The 17,561-nt window shown below is 40.1% G+C and overlaps 1 protein-coding gene across 1 annotated transcript in view; it reads right to left on the bottom strand.

Moving 5' to 3' along the window:
- KCNU1 (potassium calcium-activated channel subfamily U member 1) overlaps window positions 1-17,561 on the bottom strand; it is a 143,743-nt gene that overhangs the window by 57,870 nt on the left and 68,312 nt on the right. The window contains exons 19-20 of the mRNA XM_008686625.1: window positions 9,710-9,724; window positions 3,180-3,195 (exon numbers count right to left, since the gene is read on the bottom strand). Coding sequence (XP_008684847.1) covers window positions 3,180-3,195; window positions 9,710-9,724 — 31 coding nt within the window. The remainder of the gene's footprint in view (window positions 1-3,179; window positions 3,196-9,709; window positions 9,725-17,561) is intronic.

The following is a 17,561-nucleotide window of genomic DNA, read 5'->3' on the forward strand; positions in this document are numbered from 1 at the left end:
GGAAACATATTACCCATGATCCTGGCAGTTGAATACCTACATGGTGAGCAAAAACTGAAACGAGGGACATTTAGAAAGGCTCAAGAATATTCAGATCTACCCCCAAGCAGTGTAAAGCAAGGCACGAGGTTTGGCTGACTGTAAAATCTAACAGAATACTTCAGTGGAAGCAAATCTAGCTGATCAGTATGAAAATGTTTTCCATAAAATATTATTTTAAGAACCAGAAATATTAACGTGTTCTTACTTGTGATACAATGCAAATACAAAGGTCTTAATCCTAATAATCGCATCAGTCAAGCAATAAAAGATTGTGAACATTTTCATGTTGGAAGACCATTTACATTGTTCTCAGTTACTAAGCCGTGCCAATGGAGTAAGACGCTACTTGGAATCAAAGTCTATAAAGTTTGCTACTCCCACTTCAGTCTCCTCTAGATCTTCCTGTAAACATGTATATATGTAATGCGTGTATATATAGGTGTAGCTGAAGTATAAATGTATAAAGTAAATCATATAGATATCCACAGATATATGTGATTTACTTTATTGATTGATTCTTACATAGCAACACCAGAATCTTCCCCCAAAGAGTAATTTATCCACAATGTATGCACTAGCAACTCTAAAAAAGATGTATTAAAAATTTCTTCCATTTTCTAAACTGAACATTTTACTGGAAGGTTGAGACTGGAAATGGCAACTTCTCTCACACTGACAAATTGCTTTATGATTTTTTTTTAACTAGCTTTTCCCCACTGGTACCTTAAACACAGATGAGATATAATAATACCTCCATTTCATTATGAGAAAACCAGAAAGCGGAGAGGCAGCAACCTGTCTGGGTTAAAACCGGAACTGGGATTAGAACCGCAGCCTCCAGAAGAGGGGTGAGCCTCGCCTGAGGGACAGAGGGTCCTGCAGCGGAGAAATTTCCGCCTAGCAAGGGCAAGTGGTGGCGCCAATACCATCTCGTCTAGGGGTTCAGCTGTCTTCCCAATATGACCCTGGGAGTAGAGGAAACTCTGGGTTTTAAAAAACAAAAATAAGGCGTTGTTTCTTGTCTTTACGTAAGGGCTCTCCATAGAAGTACATATATTAATGATCCACTCATTTAGAGCATAAACCAGAGTAACACTGAGAAAAAAAACAAAACAAAACTTGATTTCCACATGTTTTAAGGAACATGACTATTGTTTCAAGACAGGTGGGCTTGTAAATAAAAAAAAGAACAGTGACTACTCAGCTTGTCTTGGGCCTTTGGGGAGAACAGAGTAGGTTTTCAAGGAGCCAGTTTATTTAGTTTACTTTTTAGCACTATCTGCAGCAATATTTCAGAGTGAAATAAGTAAAATATCTGTTCCTTTTCATTTGGTAGCAGCAAAGATCTCAGGGAAAAAAAAATAAATAAGAAATATGTAATCCCCACGGTGTAATCCCAGGGTATGGAAACTCACTTCTCTTAAATACCTCCCTCTGGCATAATTGACTTTTCATATGCATTTTAATAATGGTATTTCAGCAGGTTGCAGGGGAATTTTTTTTCTTCTGTTGTTGTTGTAAATTATGGTTTGGAAAAAAAAGTGTTATAAATCTAATTACATTTTCACTTATATTAACAAGTCAGCACAATCTTCCAGCATGTTTACCAAGCAATTCCAATATTTACAGCTGACCTAATTGGTTGTGGGGTAGGAGGAATGAACAATATTTTATCGTCCTCGTAGCTGCGCATGTGTGAAGACAGCTGTGGGGGTGTGGAGTTACCTGGCAACCCCAGGGTTTTGCCTGCCCGGGTTTGCCTTCGTCCAGCAGCTGAACAGAACAGGATGCGGGGAGACAAAGGGAGGTGAGTCCTGGACTGGAGAGGAGAGGAGTTTGTTATAAATGCCTTTTCTCAATCCTCTCTTGACAAGTAGGATTTCCCAATTATGTGGGGACTGTTAGAGACTCAGAATGAAGCTGTTCTTGGCAAGTTTGGATGAAAAGTTATAAATAGTTGCATGAAAGCCAAAAAGGTATTAGGTGAACATCCTTGATATTTGATGCTGAGTTGACGACAATTATGGTCCTGTCCTTGACTTTCATTATCAAAGCCATCATGGTCTTTAGGAGCCTAGCATGGGACTAACACAGGCTGAATTCTGATATTCTTACATCCGTGGGGAAACAGCTAAAAAGGCAGTTGTTCCTACCAGACAGAGACCATATTGCCTCATGGGGAGAAAGGAACTGGGTCTCCCTCTCCTATTACTGAAGGTGAGTACTGTGGCTGCTTTGCCACCCCTCAGATTTAAATTGAAATGACATTTCTCTCTAAGGCCTCTGTCTTTCCTACTCATACTATTGGTGGTAACAAAGATGGAGAGCACTAATACAATTTTAGCTGCTTTGAGGTGAATCTCCACACCGGGGGTTCAATTATCTGTGGGACAGTCGTGCCTCCTGTGTCATGATAATTGCCAACATGTATTGAATGTTTACTGTTTGCTAGGAACTTGGCCAAGAGTCTTACACTTAGTCTTCTCATCAGCCTCCGGAGATCGGCGCCGCTCGTGTTACAGAAGAGGGCTCGGAGCCACAGTTCAGTAAGTGCCTTGCTCACGGTCACATAGCATGGGAGTCACAGAGCTGAGATCTTATTCCCGACAGTTCACTTCCAGTGCGTCCGCTTTACCTATGGGACTAAAGTAGCAGCCTCCTACTTTATCACTCTTGCAACCTAAAAACTAAAATGCCATACCACACAATAGGCTTTGATTTGTGATTTTAGATGTACCCGAAAGGCCCTCATTGAATGTCCCCTAAAAACATACCTCCCATTCTGATGCCTGAAAGCCCGTAGTTAGGGGGATTTCCTTAGCTGAAACCCTTGTTCCCTGATAAGAGAAAAGCTACCCTTGGAAGGGCTAATATTTTAAACTTCTGTTTTTGTAAATGATGATTCAGATGTTGATGGAGATAGTAAGTAGCTGGAAAGTATGAGTCCTGGAGAAGGGTGATGGTGGGTGTCAAACAGAGAGCAAACAAAACAGAACGAAAAGTGTGACAATTTTTCCTAGAAACTATGTAAGTCATGGCCTAGTCCTTGAATAGAGTTTTACACAGAAACAGTGACTAAGTTTCCCATAATCTTCACCTTGTCTTACTGAGTTGGCCTTTTATATATGACCTTAAACAAACAAGGCCTCATTCCTGCCTTTTAAGAGATTATAAATGACAAAAATGAAAACATGCAAAAACTAACTACTTAATGCAAATAAATGTATGCACTCAGTAAATGATCAGTTGTCCCACTGTAATTTTTATTTCCATATTAGGAGAGCTGCTTCCTCATCTTCCCAACCAGCTAAATCAATGGAAATTTCCATACCCATAAGTCCTAGGAGAATTTGACTTCATTTTTCTTAAGACCTGTCCACAGCGTAACAAAGAAGTTAAAAAAGGCCTTTGTCCCTTCTTTATTATAGCCTTCTGAGCCAATCAAACAGACAGGGCAAAGAAGACAGGAGTGATGGAAGGAATATGTTGAATTTTCCCTGGAACTCCTCTGACATTCTTATGAAGCCTGAAGCTATTTTGTCTTCTATTTTTAAGTAATAATAATAAAATATTATTTGTTAATCTAAATAATTCATTTATCTAATAAATACCTGATGAATTATTCCTCTATATGTAGTACTTTGCTAGTGTTGTGTCACTTTGCTTCTCAGAAATCCAATTTTTGTCTCTAGGTAAAAGACAAGAACTAGTTCTTAACAAATTCTTATTCTTCTACTTGCTAGCACCCTAACTCTTTCATCTGTTTTTGGAACTCAGGCTCAGTGTGCTTAAAAATATCATTTCTACCTTTGTACATGTATGTCTATCTTTATCCCTACCCCCATACCTATCTGTACATGATACATTCATATTACTGTTTTCTTTGGACTTTGTATTAAGACTTGATGAAGATGTTTATTACACTTTATGACCAACCCACCTCCCTGGTAGAGATTCCTACATATTCAAATACCATCAGTTGCTATGAGGAGGACATCTTTAGAGGTTCTGGAATCTCCAAGACTGAAAACATAAGTGCTATCTGGACTCTCAGAGAAAGGTAACGCTGGAAGATCAAATGCTGGCGGTACAGTATTAAGGACATGTGGGTTTCTAGGGGCGCCTGGGTGGCACAGTGGTTAAGTGTCTGCCTTCGGCTCAGGGCGTGATCCCGGCGTTCTGGGATGGAGCCCCACATCAGGCTCCTCCGCTATGAGCCTGCTTCTTCCTCTCCCACTCCCCCTGCTTGTGTTCCCTCTCTTGTTGGCTGTCTCTATCTCTGTCGAATAAATAAATAAAATCTTAAAAAAAAAAAGGACATGTGGGTTTCTAGAACATGACTTGAAATCCTACAGTGACGGCAAACGCAATATGCACATATGAACAAAAGAATCACAAAAACACTTTTGATTTATTAGTTATGGACTATATTTTGTTCAAATAAAAAAATCTATGCTTGTCCAGAGGGAAAGTCATTTTAAAAGCTTACTATGAAAGACAGGAAGAAAAGTACCCATTCAGACAATGTTATAAGCTCAGTTTCTGTAGAAAGCTCTGACAGGATGTAAGAGGAAACCCATGTGCGGTGATTTATGCCCAATATTCTGACCCTGGAAGGACCTGAAAACCAGTCCTCAGTAGGAGTTCAGACATCACTGAGGCTAAAAGATGGTGTTTCTCTTGCTTGGATCATCTGGGGCTCAGCATTCAATACGGTGTGTAGAACTGAGAATAAAAAGAAAGGAAGGTCCAGCTTTCTTTCCCAGCTGTGTGTGGGGGGGGGTGAGGGGGGTTGAGGGTGCATAGTATCTGAAAGTGAGCAATCATAGGGGCAGATGTCTTAGGAGTCATCCCTGAGAATAAATTATATAGGGCTGGGCGTGGGTGTGCCAGAAGAGAAAGAATTTCTCCCAGTTAGATGGATTTCCCCATGTCCTTATGGATGGTGTGCCTCCGATACTAACAAGCTTCTGGCCTGGAAGAGGATATAAGGGCAGTCCTTCTGGATGGACTATAATTTGTTCAGAAACTGAAGATCACCATGCAATCAGCTGTGCTGGAGACACTGAGAAACAGCCCAAGAGAGAGCTGGAATTGCCATGGAAAAGAGTGTTGCTGAAGGGGCACAGCAAACTATAGGAAGATTTGGACATGGTGGAGTGACTGCACCAGTGGGAGGTTCTGTATCATAGATCTTCACTGAAAACCCTGATGATATGCTCCATTGAGCTGATGGTCTGTGGAAGGTGGGTGGTAGACAGTGAATGGAATCTTGGAAGGTCTGAAACTTCAGATCCTCTCCCTCTGAATATGAAAGACATTGGTTGCAAAAGCATGAAAATCTAAAAGCCAGGGAAATAGTAACAGAGGAGGATGGGGGAGCAGAACGACAACAGCAGGGACCCCTTTGCACTTGCTCCATTTTGACTGTGCTTAGGCTCTACGCAAGAACTTCATCTGTTTTATCTCGATTATTTAGGTTCTAATACTATCCACAAATGTTTCAATTATTTAGGTTCTAATACTATCTCTATTTTGCAGAAGAGGAAACTGAAGCATAAAGGCTAAAGAGGATGGTGATCCAGGGTTCAAGCCTGCTATAGGGACAATGCTCGTGACTGATATCTGTGGGACACTGCACCTTTAAGGTGCTAAGGCTGGCTTGGACATGAAGAAAGAGAGAAAAAAATGGCATTCTCTGCCTTTGGTGTTTCTAAAAGAACATGGAGAGTATGAAGATGAAGTTGATATCATATTTACACATGATCTTCGTCATAGGTTTCGCAAAGCTATAGTGGGAAGGGATTTTATGCAAGAAGTTACAGGATTTCGATTTCAACATCATCTGTAACAATTGAATTAAACAGATCCAGGGGGAGGATTTCTAGAGAAGGGCTGATAGGCCCAAAGAAGACAAATCTTTCTGTTGGAAATGGTTTCTTCTCCTGACCGAGATCTATCATAAACTGCTTGGAAATTTCTGCCTCCTCTTCTTCGCTCGATTAGATACCTATCAGTATGTACTTGAGCTAACAAACACCTACGTTTTAAAAATACTGAATGGCTTAGTGTGGTCATTGTGTTACCAGCCACTCACAACATAAAATGAACTAGTTGTATCTAAATCTTTTCTTTGTAATATCTAATTAAAATCAGTTTTACTGAAGAAGTAAATAACTGTAGAATGGTAAAATGGGCAGAACACTTTCAAGGTCACCCAAAGTAGGGTGGCCATAATAAAGAAATTGGAAATGAGGGCAGAGGGGGTCCAGGAGCAGTTGAAATGCATTTTTCAACTATGGACTCTGGGAAACAAACTGAGGACTTCAGAGGGGAGGGGGTGGGGGATTGGGATAGGTCGGTGATGGGTATTAAGGAGGGCACATATTGCATGGGGCACTGGGTGTTATACACAAATAATGAATCATGGAACATTACTTTGAAAACTAAGGATATACTGTATGGTGACTAACATAACATAATAAAAAAAATTATTATTAAAAAAAAAGAAAAGAAAATTGAAGAATGAGCCCCAAGTACTGCTGGGATCTCTTCCAATGCCTACAAGACTTTAGACATCATGTTAGTAACTTATATTTATGATCATTATGAAATTCTGTTGGTTTGGGTTGCAAATGATTTGTAATTTATAATTTCTTTAAATTCTGTTTTGTTTTTAGAAATAAATATTTCATGACAAAAAAGAAATGCATTTTTATTTATCATAAAGTTTTTCATAAGTCTAACTGGATCACCATGGAAAGGAAGAGGAAATATTAATCTTTACTCTCTCCTATTACATGATCTCTTGACTTAAGGACCCAGAACTCAAGTGAATAGAGCTAGTGTTTGTTTATTTATTTGACAAATACACATTTAACTACCATCTATTAAATAGACTTTTGTGTGTTAGTCTGAGACCCTAACCGCTATTTATAACATTGCTTATTCTATGTGAAGAGAAAGACCCCCAGGGATGCAAAGAAATATTGGACTATAACTTTTGTATAAGTTAGGGCTGTCTGTATTGCTTCAAGTACTAAGAACAGAAGATAGTAGTTTCTGAACTTACTGGAAAACCCACTGGTGGCCTGAAGATTACATCTTTAAAAGCACCAAGCCCTTGTCAGCAAAACTATAAATAACATTATGCTGTTTTGGGTATGTGAACGTAATACTACTAACACATCAAAAATGGATCACAAATAGCACACACCACACATTTTACATGTTTTCCCCGGATAGTACCTACTTGTCTCTATTAAGCCATCGGGTTTATTTTACCACTCATTGTTGTTACTCAGGACATAGGTTTGTCAATTTGCTAACTGGAGTTACCTTTGCCCTGCAAAAAAACAAAAAGCAAAAACAAAACAAACAAAACCAAAAATAAAACAAAACAAAAACACACCCTATTCTACAGCACGAAGTGGGAGTAGGATGTCATTGATCCCATTAACACTGTACTTAAATCAACTGAGCTAACCAACTCCACTGATGAAATATCACAGAAATGTACCCACAAATGGCACTTATATATACACAAGTGTATAACACTGTCTAACTAGTAGTATGACTCTAATTGGTCTTTTAAAAATCTGTAGCTCAAGTGAACATATCTTGCTTTTCAATTAAAAGGTACAGATAACTTCAGCATCATCTTTAAAGATGATCTGAATGGCTAATTTTCATGATCTCTGACCTTACTTATGGGCTTTTAAAGCATATTCAGGAATCCCCTAGCCAGACACAGGGCTGACAGGCCCAGTCGGTGGATGGACCATGCCGTCCAGATCAATCCTCCTTTTACACACCTGTTTTGGACCATTTCCTTATTGAACGTAGTGGGGGGATTAAAGACAATAGGAAACATACCAATACGTTATTTCATTGTTACAGCTCTGCTAAAGAATAGCAGGGAAAAGTCTGTGAAACTGAATGGCGACTTTTACATTTAAATATTTTCTGTGGCTTTTGGTATCCATTACTTGCCGATCCTCTATTATCCCAGAGAAGATGTGGGAAAGAATAAATGAAAGCATAAGCGTGGTTGGAGCGCTTCATGTGTTATCCTACATGTGGTCTTTATATTCTCAAAAACAATTTTTAAATGTGAATTATGCTTTTGTAACAATCGTGCATTAACATAAACACAGTATACACAAATACACACATGGACAATACCAAGAGCCAAGAATGTATTCTTTTTTTTTTTTTTTAAGATTTTATTTATTTATTCGACAGAGATAGAGACAGCCAGCGAGAGAGGGAACACAAGCAGGGGGAGTGGGAGAGGAAGAAGCAGGCTCATAGCAGAGGAGCCCGATGTGGGGCTCGATCCCATAACGCCGGGATCACGCCCTGAGCCGAAGGCAGATGCCCAACCGCTGTGCCACCCAGGTGCCCCCCAAGAATGTATTCTTGAGAAATTTGACATGTTATGTCTCACAACACTCGAGCGCACATTCTCACCTCTAGTCAGACTAGCTGGTACATGGAAGGCTCCAGGTTTCCCCCATGCCTTGCCCGTGCCGTAGCCTTCAAAGGAGTTGAGATGCCCACTCTCTCCTACCTTTAATCCTACCTGCCACAGGAAACTTTCTGAAACAATCTATCCATCCCTCACTGACCTCTTCTTCCTCTGACCTCCTGCCAGAATCACCGATGTAGCACAGGAAGGAGTGCTGCTTTATTTGGCTTCTGATTTACTTTATAGGAATTCATTTTTTTTACCCAACTAGATTGCATGGGGGTTGAAACATCATTTCTATATCTACAAATGCATCAAGCACAGTGCCTACTTAGCACATGGAGATACTCAATAAATACCTATTTATTTTAAAAGGAAAAAAAAAGTGCCAAAAAAATCCCAATTATAGTGAGTAGCTGTTTTGTTGTCATTAAGAGTAAGACAAAATGTGAATTCCTGCAATACCATAGCACTTTCCTCCACACAGTTCTTAATCCTTTCCCACAGATTGTCTTGGTTTGATAAAATGTTGGAATAAAAGGCAAAGAAGGGCAGAAGCTATAATTCCTAGGACTTTTATATTCCTCTTGCAAAGTGCATTCATGAAGAGTTAGCACCTCTGGTGGCTCAGAATTGATGCCAGCCTCACCCACAGGAGTGGTACAATAAAACCTCTGTTAACCAGGCCCATCTCTAAAGAACCCCCAATTAAACAGAAGCATGATTCTTCACATATTAAAAGAGGTGAGTTATTAAAAAAAAAAGATTAAGGATTTATTTCAAAATCTACCTCCTTGAAGGCTCTGCACTTACTACTAATTATAATAAGGAACATCTAATGAGGACTTACTGTTGACCAAGAATCAAACAAAGCACTTTAAATACCTAATCTTATTCAGTCATTACAGAAAAACCTCCAAAGTATTCACGACTATTATACTCATTTCATATAGCAAAACTGAGACACCTAGAAGTAAAGCAACTTGCCCAAGATCACACAGTTTAGAGTCAGCATTTGAACTTAATGCTAACCTTAGCCCACACGCACATTATGTAATGTCAGTGCACGATGACCACACTCTGCTGGTAATACAGTATTTACCTGTAGATAATCACAACCATTAAAAATTTTCCCGGCACAGTATAGGCACTAAACTAAAATGCTGGTAACATATTACAAAGCTATGCACAATAAACTCTGAAGTGACGGAACTTTTAGGTTGACCCTCTATTTAAAATCAACTGAACAAATCACCCTTCACCTCTAACTCCACATTCTGGTTAATCAAGAATTTAACGTACTGCAGGGAAAAGAGAGGGAGGAGGCATTTGTTGACCCTGTTCTGCAGATTGAAAAACAAAAGCAATCTCATCATCAGTTTGTTGGAAATAGGGGATGGATTAATAATAGAAATTGGGAATAACTGAAATTTCACCTCAATCCACATGTGTAGAGTGCCTGAAAGCTGATCTGAGAGAAAACTGGGTATATGACCTTTGCTTATCACCGGTATAAAGTATTTTGATCCGTGTTGCAAGGAGGTCTGTTTGTTTAGCTTACTGACATTGGGAGAAGCAGAGATGAATTCATGTCGGTGAGGATAAATTCCACTGGTCACTATAAAGGCTGGAAAGCTAACATTCTTGTTTATGTCACATTTTTAATTGCCCAGTGATCCTCAGAAACCCACAGGGAACCAGGGTTCTCTGAGGTTCTTACCTGGTGGTGAAGCTCATACTGCTCATCGGTCTTGTCTGTCCCAGCATACAGTCATGCACTGTAGAATCAGAGAGTTCCTTCATGCTGTTTTTCTTTACCACCACTGTTGTCCCTGCAAGAACACAGCAATCTTAGTGAGTCGGCATACCTTTCTGGGAGGTATTCTTGAACCATCCCTACTGACTAAGACATTTCTAGGCCCCTGGCTAGGGAGAGGGTAGAGATCCTTAGCCACAGACTAATTCTAAGAGGATGGAACAGAAATCTCTTTCATTTCCTTCTGCAGAGTTAGTGGGTGGAACATGGTTGTAAGGATTTCAATACCACATGGGATGCTTCAACAAGCACCTACCGAGTTGCTGCTGTACCTTCCTAAGGCGTCACCCCTCTGTCTCACCCAAGTGTAGCATCTGGGGATCTTTCCTGCCATAGGCAGGGTCTGCAGCCACATTTTGGACTCCAAGAAAGGATCATTATACAAGTCCCCTTCTCCCCTTCTGCAGATACTACTCAGGCTGCAATTTATTCTCAGTGGATACTGCCTTTTACTTTATTTATTTCCTTCAAAGGATTCCTTTATTATTAATTTTAACTTTTGAAGAATCTTGAGCTTGCATGGGCTAGGTCTCAAAACATTTGTGAATTTCCAAACCTGAAATAACACAAAGGCTAATAATTTTCTCATCTGCCAAATGGGGATAATACTGGGACTTCAAAGGGTGACTGTGAAGATAAATGCAAGAATGTTTGAAATTTAAAAATTAAATAGCAATATGAAGCTGCTCTGAGATGGAAAAGAAACTGACACATGAGCCGTTACTTCTTCCTACACCCATATGTTGGTATTCAATCATGCCATTCTTATTTCAGAACCTTGATTCAACCTAGGAGTCCTGGGCTAGGGCATCATTATTGGTCGATAAGAACTGGCACTTAGTATTGTGATAAGAAATTATCATTCCAAAGGATACTTGGAAGTTAAATGCTTCTCTTTCACTCCTCAAGGACCCTGCGTTATTGGCCTGCCTGAACGAGATTCCTGGGTGATCAGAGATGCAGAACTGCCTGAGAAGAAATTATCAAGGAGATGGACAAAGTCAAAGAGTAGCCATCACTGTTGTTCTTCCTTGCCCACCCAAGTGGAGAAAAGAAACATGGCCTTTTCTTCCTGTGTCACTTTAAGAATCATCTGTGTACTAAGACTCCTCTTTGTTCATGTGGAACAAACCTTTAAATCCACATATCACCAGGTTTTAGACAACGGCTGGCAGAAAGAGCCACACATACATTTTGGTTTCCCTCTTCTTTTGATGTAATGCTTTCTGACCCATTCTAATCCATGGAAAATATCAATTGAGTGAAAACACACTTCTGGAAGAAGAGAGACCTCCTTTGGATGTGTGATTTGTCAACTTAAATCAGCAGTAACTGCATCACACAGGTGTTCTAACAGCCAGGTTTGGAATAAGACTGCTCCCTACCTGTAATCCTCAGATGCCCTCACTTACGTATGGAGGCTTGATGGGGGTTTTCAGGTTGACTGGTGTTTCCTTATTTCCTGGTTACCTGTTGCCCTGGGGGAAGTGGCTCAGGGACAGAACATCTGAAGAAAATTCTGAGTGACGACCGGTGTGTCAACTGTCAGTCTTTAAAAGCTAGCCGCTGAGTACATGTGATAGAAGCTGAGCTATGGAATGCAAAAGGCAATATGCCCAAACTGGCTTAGGAACAATGGAACTTTCGGGAAGTCTCTGCTTTCTCAAAGCCTAACTCGGCAGCCAACATTTGCCAGGTATTAAGAAACAGGTGGGAGGGGATAAGTAGGTGAGGCAAATGCTAGGTATGAACCGCTCAAAAGTTTTGCTAAAGCTTTGAATCTTCCCTTGTGTCATTCTTAAGAAAATCTCTTCTGAGAACACATTAAAGATCTGTATCATCTTGGAAGCTTTCATAGTTATGGAAGTATGTGCGTGTGCAGGTCAGAAAGAGCAGCCTGCATGAGGGCTGGGGTACCTCTGGCCGTGGGCGGACTGCCTGAAGGTTAAAGGTGAACTGGACCCATGACCTCTCTTGGTCCCTTCCAACTCTAATTCTATAATCCTAATGATCTTTGTAAACTGCCTAAAAGTGCTCTCTCCAGCAGGTTGCACACAGGGCTGTTAAGAACATGCAACATCTATTGTTGCCTTTGCCCCCAGTTTCTATGCTGCTTCCAACAACTGAGGAAAAAGCAAAGAATACCATCAAAATCAGAAGCCAGAGTTCTCTCTCTCAAGGCAGTTAATAAGCAACTGAAGTTTCTCTGATTACGTTCTAAGGTGGTTTAATCATTTTATTTAGTTGTGTTTTTATTTATCTATAGCTATCTATCTATAGCGTGCAAGTATTTTTTTCATATTTTAGGCGAGAAAAGAACAGAATGGATTTTTGCCTTACTCTCTAGCTACCCTGTTAACATCTTGTCATGGCTTCCTACGACCTCCCTATAGATATTTCAAAGGTTTCTGGATAAAGCATTAGACATCAAAAAGGACATGGCATCTAACATCTGTGAATAACTGAAAGAAAAAAGTCCCCATAAAAAGGACAATATTTTGATTATGTGTCTCTCTTCTTCAAGAAGTGATAACCTTGGAAGCTACAGGCAAGCATTTTCCTCTTTGGCGTATGTGACAGGACTGCATATGAAGACATGCCTCATATATGATTTCCATGTGGACAGTAGTAATTCTAACCCTATCTCCTTCAAGAAACTTGTGACACCCTTAAAAAGTGATATCATGTATTCCGGATAAGAACCACTACTCTAGGAGATGAAGAAGAAGCAGGACAACAGATCAAGCCAGTGCCTTAGTCTTGCAAAAGGAAGGACAGCATTCATCCATCTGCTTATTTTTTAATTTATATATCCATTCATGATCAGAAGTTTTTTTCAAGAAAATTATTATAGCCATGAATGATGGCATGGATTGGCATAAAAAGAGGCTAGATCCAGGGAAAACAGCTCAGAAGCTAGTATAATCACTGGGATGAGACACACAGAGGGCGAGAGATGAGGTGGAGATGGACACCAAGGACTGGAGAAAATGGAGCCCTGCCTGTCAACCATAGGACTCGAATAACAACTGTCATGAATATAGGAATACAAGATATTTGTGTATGGTCTTTGTAGTTATCAAGTTGCTTTTCTTTTTATTGTAATTCAATGGACATGTGGTCCCTGACCCTGCTTTAGAGAAGAGTCATCTAAGAACCCTTTCAATTCTCTCTCCTACCTAGGGCCGCTGGCACAGGAGGAGAGCTCTGACTGGACTTCAGAGCTGCTCAGGGAAGCCAAGCCAGGGAGACCAGCTGGTAGATTCATTAGGGAATTTCTATCTCAACTTTCTTGGTTTAGAATTCTCCTCTTTGGGAAACAGTGGCTGGAATGACACCTGTCTTAAAGGGGTCAATTAGTCTTGGATGTTAATGAAAAAAGTGACCCACGGACAAACCTAAGGAGAACTGTGAAATGGGGTAAATTCAGATTTGGACCGTGGACCCAAACCATTCCTATCATTGCCTCCTGTCCTTGACTCCTTTCACATTCTCTTTCCAATTTCCTTTTCGAAATTCCTCTCTCTTTTAGGTGTGACTCCAGGGAAAAAATTAACACTTTAATGAGGACGCTAAAACAGTGCTCAGGGGGGTGGAGATTAGGGAAATCTGGACCCTACTTTCCCTAGGGCCATTTTCCTATTGCCCATCTGTATGCCACTCCAGTGCATACAGATATTCCTGTAAGCTCCTCCTTGCCCTGGTTGAGGACCACTACTCTACAACCTGAGGCATGAGAGGTTTCAGTGGTGCAATAGCAGACAGAGAACTGTATAGACAGGGCTGGAGAAGTCCCTGCCCAATAATTTATCTAACTATAATAAGCAGAAAAACAGAAAGACAACTACTCCTGATCTGAAGGCTAACCCTGCTAGTCTTCCTGCTCTGAACCCCAAAACATCAGGGAGTGGGTTAAAATAAGTATAATCCACTAGGACTTCTCTGCCAATTCTTATTTCATCTGCATTTCATTGATGAGAAAAGAAATAATGAGATTCTTTTTGAGTTTATGTTCCCACGGGTAATATGATAATTAACATACATATACTTACTATTTTCCAGGTATTGGTCTTAATGCTTTTTATATTAATATGCTCAATCTGTATACCCTTTATGTGCTAATATTCTCATTTAATCTTCTGAGATATGTGATATTATTATCAGCATTTTACGGTAATCTGAAGCACAATGAGAGTTTGAATAATTTGCTTAAAGCCACACAGCTAAGAGGTGACCAATGCAGGATCCATGCTCTTCACTACCACACTCGGCTGCCTCTCGAAAATGTCAAGATCATGAATTTAAGTGGAGAACCTCTGGTGTGGTTTCAGCTTAGAAAAGTGCAAGTAATCAAAGGCAAGAGGGATTATAAATCACTGAACATCAGAATTGAAAAGGGCTATTGAGATGACAACAACGGTCCAGTGTGGCAATAATGACAACACTGAGACCCCGAAAAGTCGCATGTCTTCCCTTAACCACAGTGAATCAGTGGCATAGTTTTCATTAGCATTCGAGTTTGCTGAACTCTCAATTAGCATAGTAGGAGGAAGAAATTGGTGGGACTGAGCAAACTCAATTAGCTCAAGAAAGAAATGGTTATTAGAAAAGAGTGGACCGCGGATACTCTGCATCGGGCTCTGAAACATGAAGTATTCAACCTGAAATTTCTACTAATCCGAAGTCAGAAATTTTTTCTATTTTGCTATCTATTGCTAGGTTCTTAAGCCCTTTTTGAAAGTTAATTCGATGGGAGAATTTCCAGATGTTATTATGGATTTTAAATCTATAAGGTCAAAGAGCCGCCTTCTACAGTGATGTCCTCTTCAGCACATTTTGACTAGAGCTCTCTCCAGATTCAAATTCCTATACAAGCCCACTCCCTAGCCGCCAGACCTGTGAGCATTTCATGGTACTCTGCTGCCATCGTCTGGCAAGCTGAAGTCAGGAAGCACTGACACCACCCACTATTTCAGCATCTGGGTACCAGATTGTTTGATAACCAGGACACAGGGGATAGGCGTGGCAGGAGTACTGACCAAGGATCAGTGCCAGGCAGGAAGAAGAAACGATCCTATTATGAGAAGAATCAAAGTTTCTGAGAATTGTGATCGCTATAGGGAAGCTCAAACATTTGATTATAGGTTAAAAATCTTACTAACTTATTCCCTAGATACTACTAAATGCATGTTACAGAGGTGGGTAAAATTTGTCATATCTACAAATGATGGCAGAGCCTTCTATTTATGCAAAAATCTTTCCCTCTTTATACTAGAGCAACTTCCTGCTTTAAAATATATATAGTAAGGGCACCTGGGTGGCTCAGTTGGTTAAATGTCCAACTCTTGATTTTGTCTCAGGGTCCTGAGATCAAGCTCCACCCAGCATGGAGCCTGCTTAAGATTCTCCTTCTCCCTCTTCCTCTGCCCCTCTCCACCCTGCTTGTGCACTCTCTCTTTCTTGCTCTCAAAAAATAAATAAAATAAAAAGTAAAATAAAATAAAGTAAAATAAAATAAAAAATAGTAAAATCGTACTTAAAAGCTTGCTAGAGGGGTGATTATTAATTTTTATAAAACATTTTTGTTTTGCAAAATGACCAACAGAAGTGAATGCATATGAGTGGGTATACTGAGCTTGCAGAAGTTTGATTTGCATACTGTGTTTACAGGAATACATCTACTGTGTGAAACCATGCTAAATTTTCATATATTATAAAGATACATGTAGTGATAGGATACGTTTAATGTATTATTTTTTCTTTCTTCACTCCTTTTCTTAATGGGATTTTTATCCTATTCAGTCTTATCCCTTGCCTCAAGAAAGATTCATAGGTTACAGAACACAAAAATAGTCAGTGTATAGCTTCTGAATCCAAAATAGGGTCTCAAAGCCCATTTAATTCACAATCTTCAGACGTAAGCATTCAGTGGCAACCCTATGGACAACAGGGATTTCAGGTTACCTTCATCCCAGCTCACATCTAAGGCTGAATTTCTACAGTGAGAGAATCAAACCGAGAAGACCAGAGGCTTCCACCACTGCCTAGTGCCCTGCTCAAAAAGCAGATGTGTCACTTTGAGAGAACTCTCCAGCTCTGGAGCAGTGGCTCAGACACTCTGCCCAGAGGGAGAGGCAGGGCATTAGAACAGCAGGTGCTGAAGCTCTTCCCAAGGGAGTTGGCTTTATTTGGAACAGTGTGGAAAAGTTCAAGGCCAAAGGGGCTCTTGAAAACAATGGTGATTTTGGTGGCAAACAATTAGGTTGAGGTTGGTAGCTCCACGAGAGCAAAAAGTAAACTGTAGGCCAGAATTTACTACAGTGAGACAGGAAAACAGACAGCGAGTGCTCTCTTTGGGTCAGAAAGGACCTCAAAAACTAGTCCTGCAATGGGGCCCACATTTAATTAAATAATACCTTAGAACACTATATGCCTGAGGGTATTGTCAAGAATAATAGAGTCAGCAGCAGCCAGTAGTGCACACCAAGAGCTGGGTATGATACCAACAGAGGCCGAGAGATGAATAGAGACAAAGAGCCCTATTAAAACCACCGTCATTCCCAGGTGACCACGTGCTACCCCAAGACTGCATTCTGATGAGCAATATCAGAGCCTTAATGCTGCCAGGGGGATCGATTTCAATAAAGAGTCAAGCTCAATCACTAATTCACTAATCAAACAAGCAATGACAACAAGCCCTGGTATCCAGAATTGCTACAATATATTATCTAGAAGTCTAGTTTTCAACAAGAACAGCAAAATTATGATATGTAAAGAAACAGGAAAACATGAACCATACACAGGGGTAAAAAAAAAAAAGCAGATAACAGAAATGGCCTGTGCAAGGGTCCAGATGTCACACTTAGCAGACAAATTCTTGAGATCAGCTATTACAAATGTGTTCAAAGAATTTGAAAAACCATGATTCAAGAAATAAAGGCATGATGACAATATCTTTTCAAAGATATAATAATAAACAGAAATTATAAAGAAGAACCCAATGGAAATTCTATACTTGAAAAGTATACTAATTGAAGTTAATTATTCACTAGGAGGGTTAATGGACTGAAGAGTGTCCCCCAAACTCATGTCTACTTGGAACCTCAAAATGTGACTGCCATGGGCTGCACTGCGTCCTTCCCAAATTTACATGTTGAAGCCCTAATTCCCAGTGTGACTGTATGTGGAGATGGAGCCTTTACAAAAGTAATTAAGGCCAAATAAGGACCCTGA

Source organism: Ursus maritimus, unplaced genomic scaffold, assembly GCF_017311325.1.
Source record: "Ursus maritimus isolate PB19 unplaced genomic scaffold, ASM1731132v1 scaffold_28, whole genome shotgun sequence".
Taxonomy (NCBI): domain Eukaryota; kingdom Metazoa; phylum Chordata; class Mammalia; order Carnivora; family Ursidae; genus Ursus; species Ursus maritimus.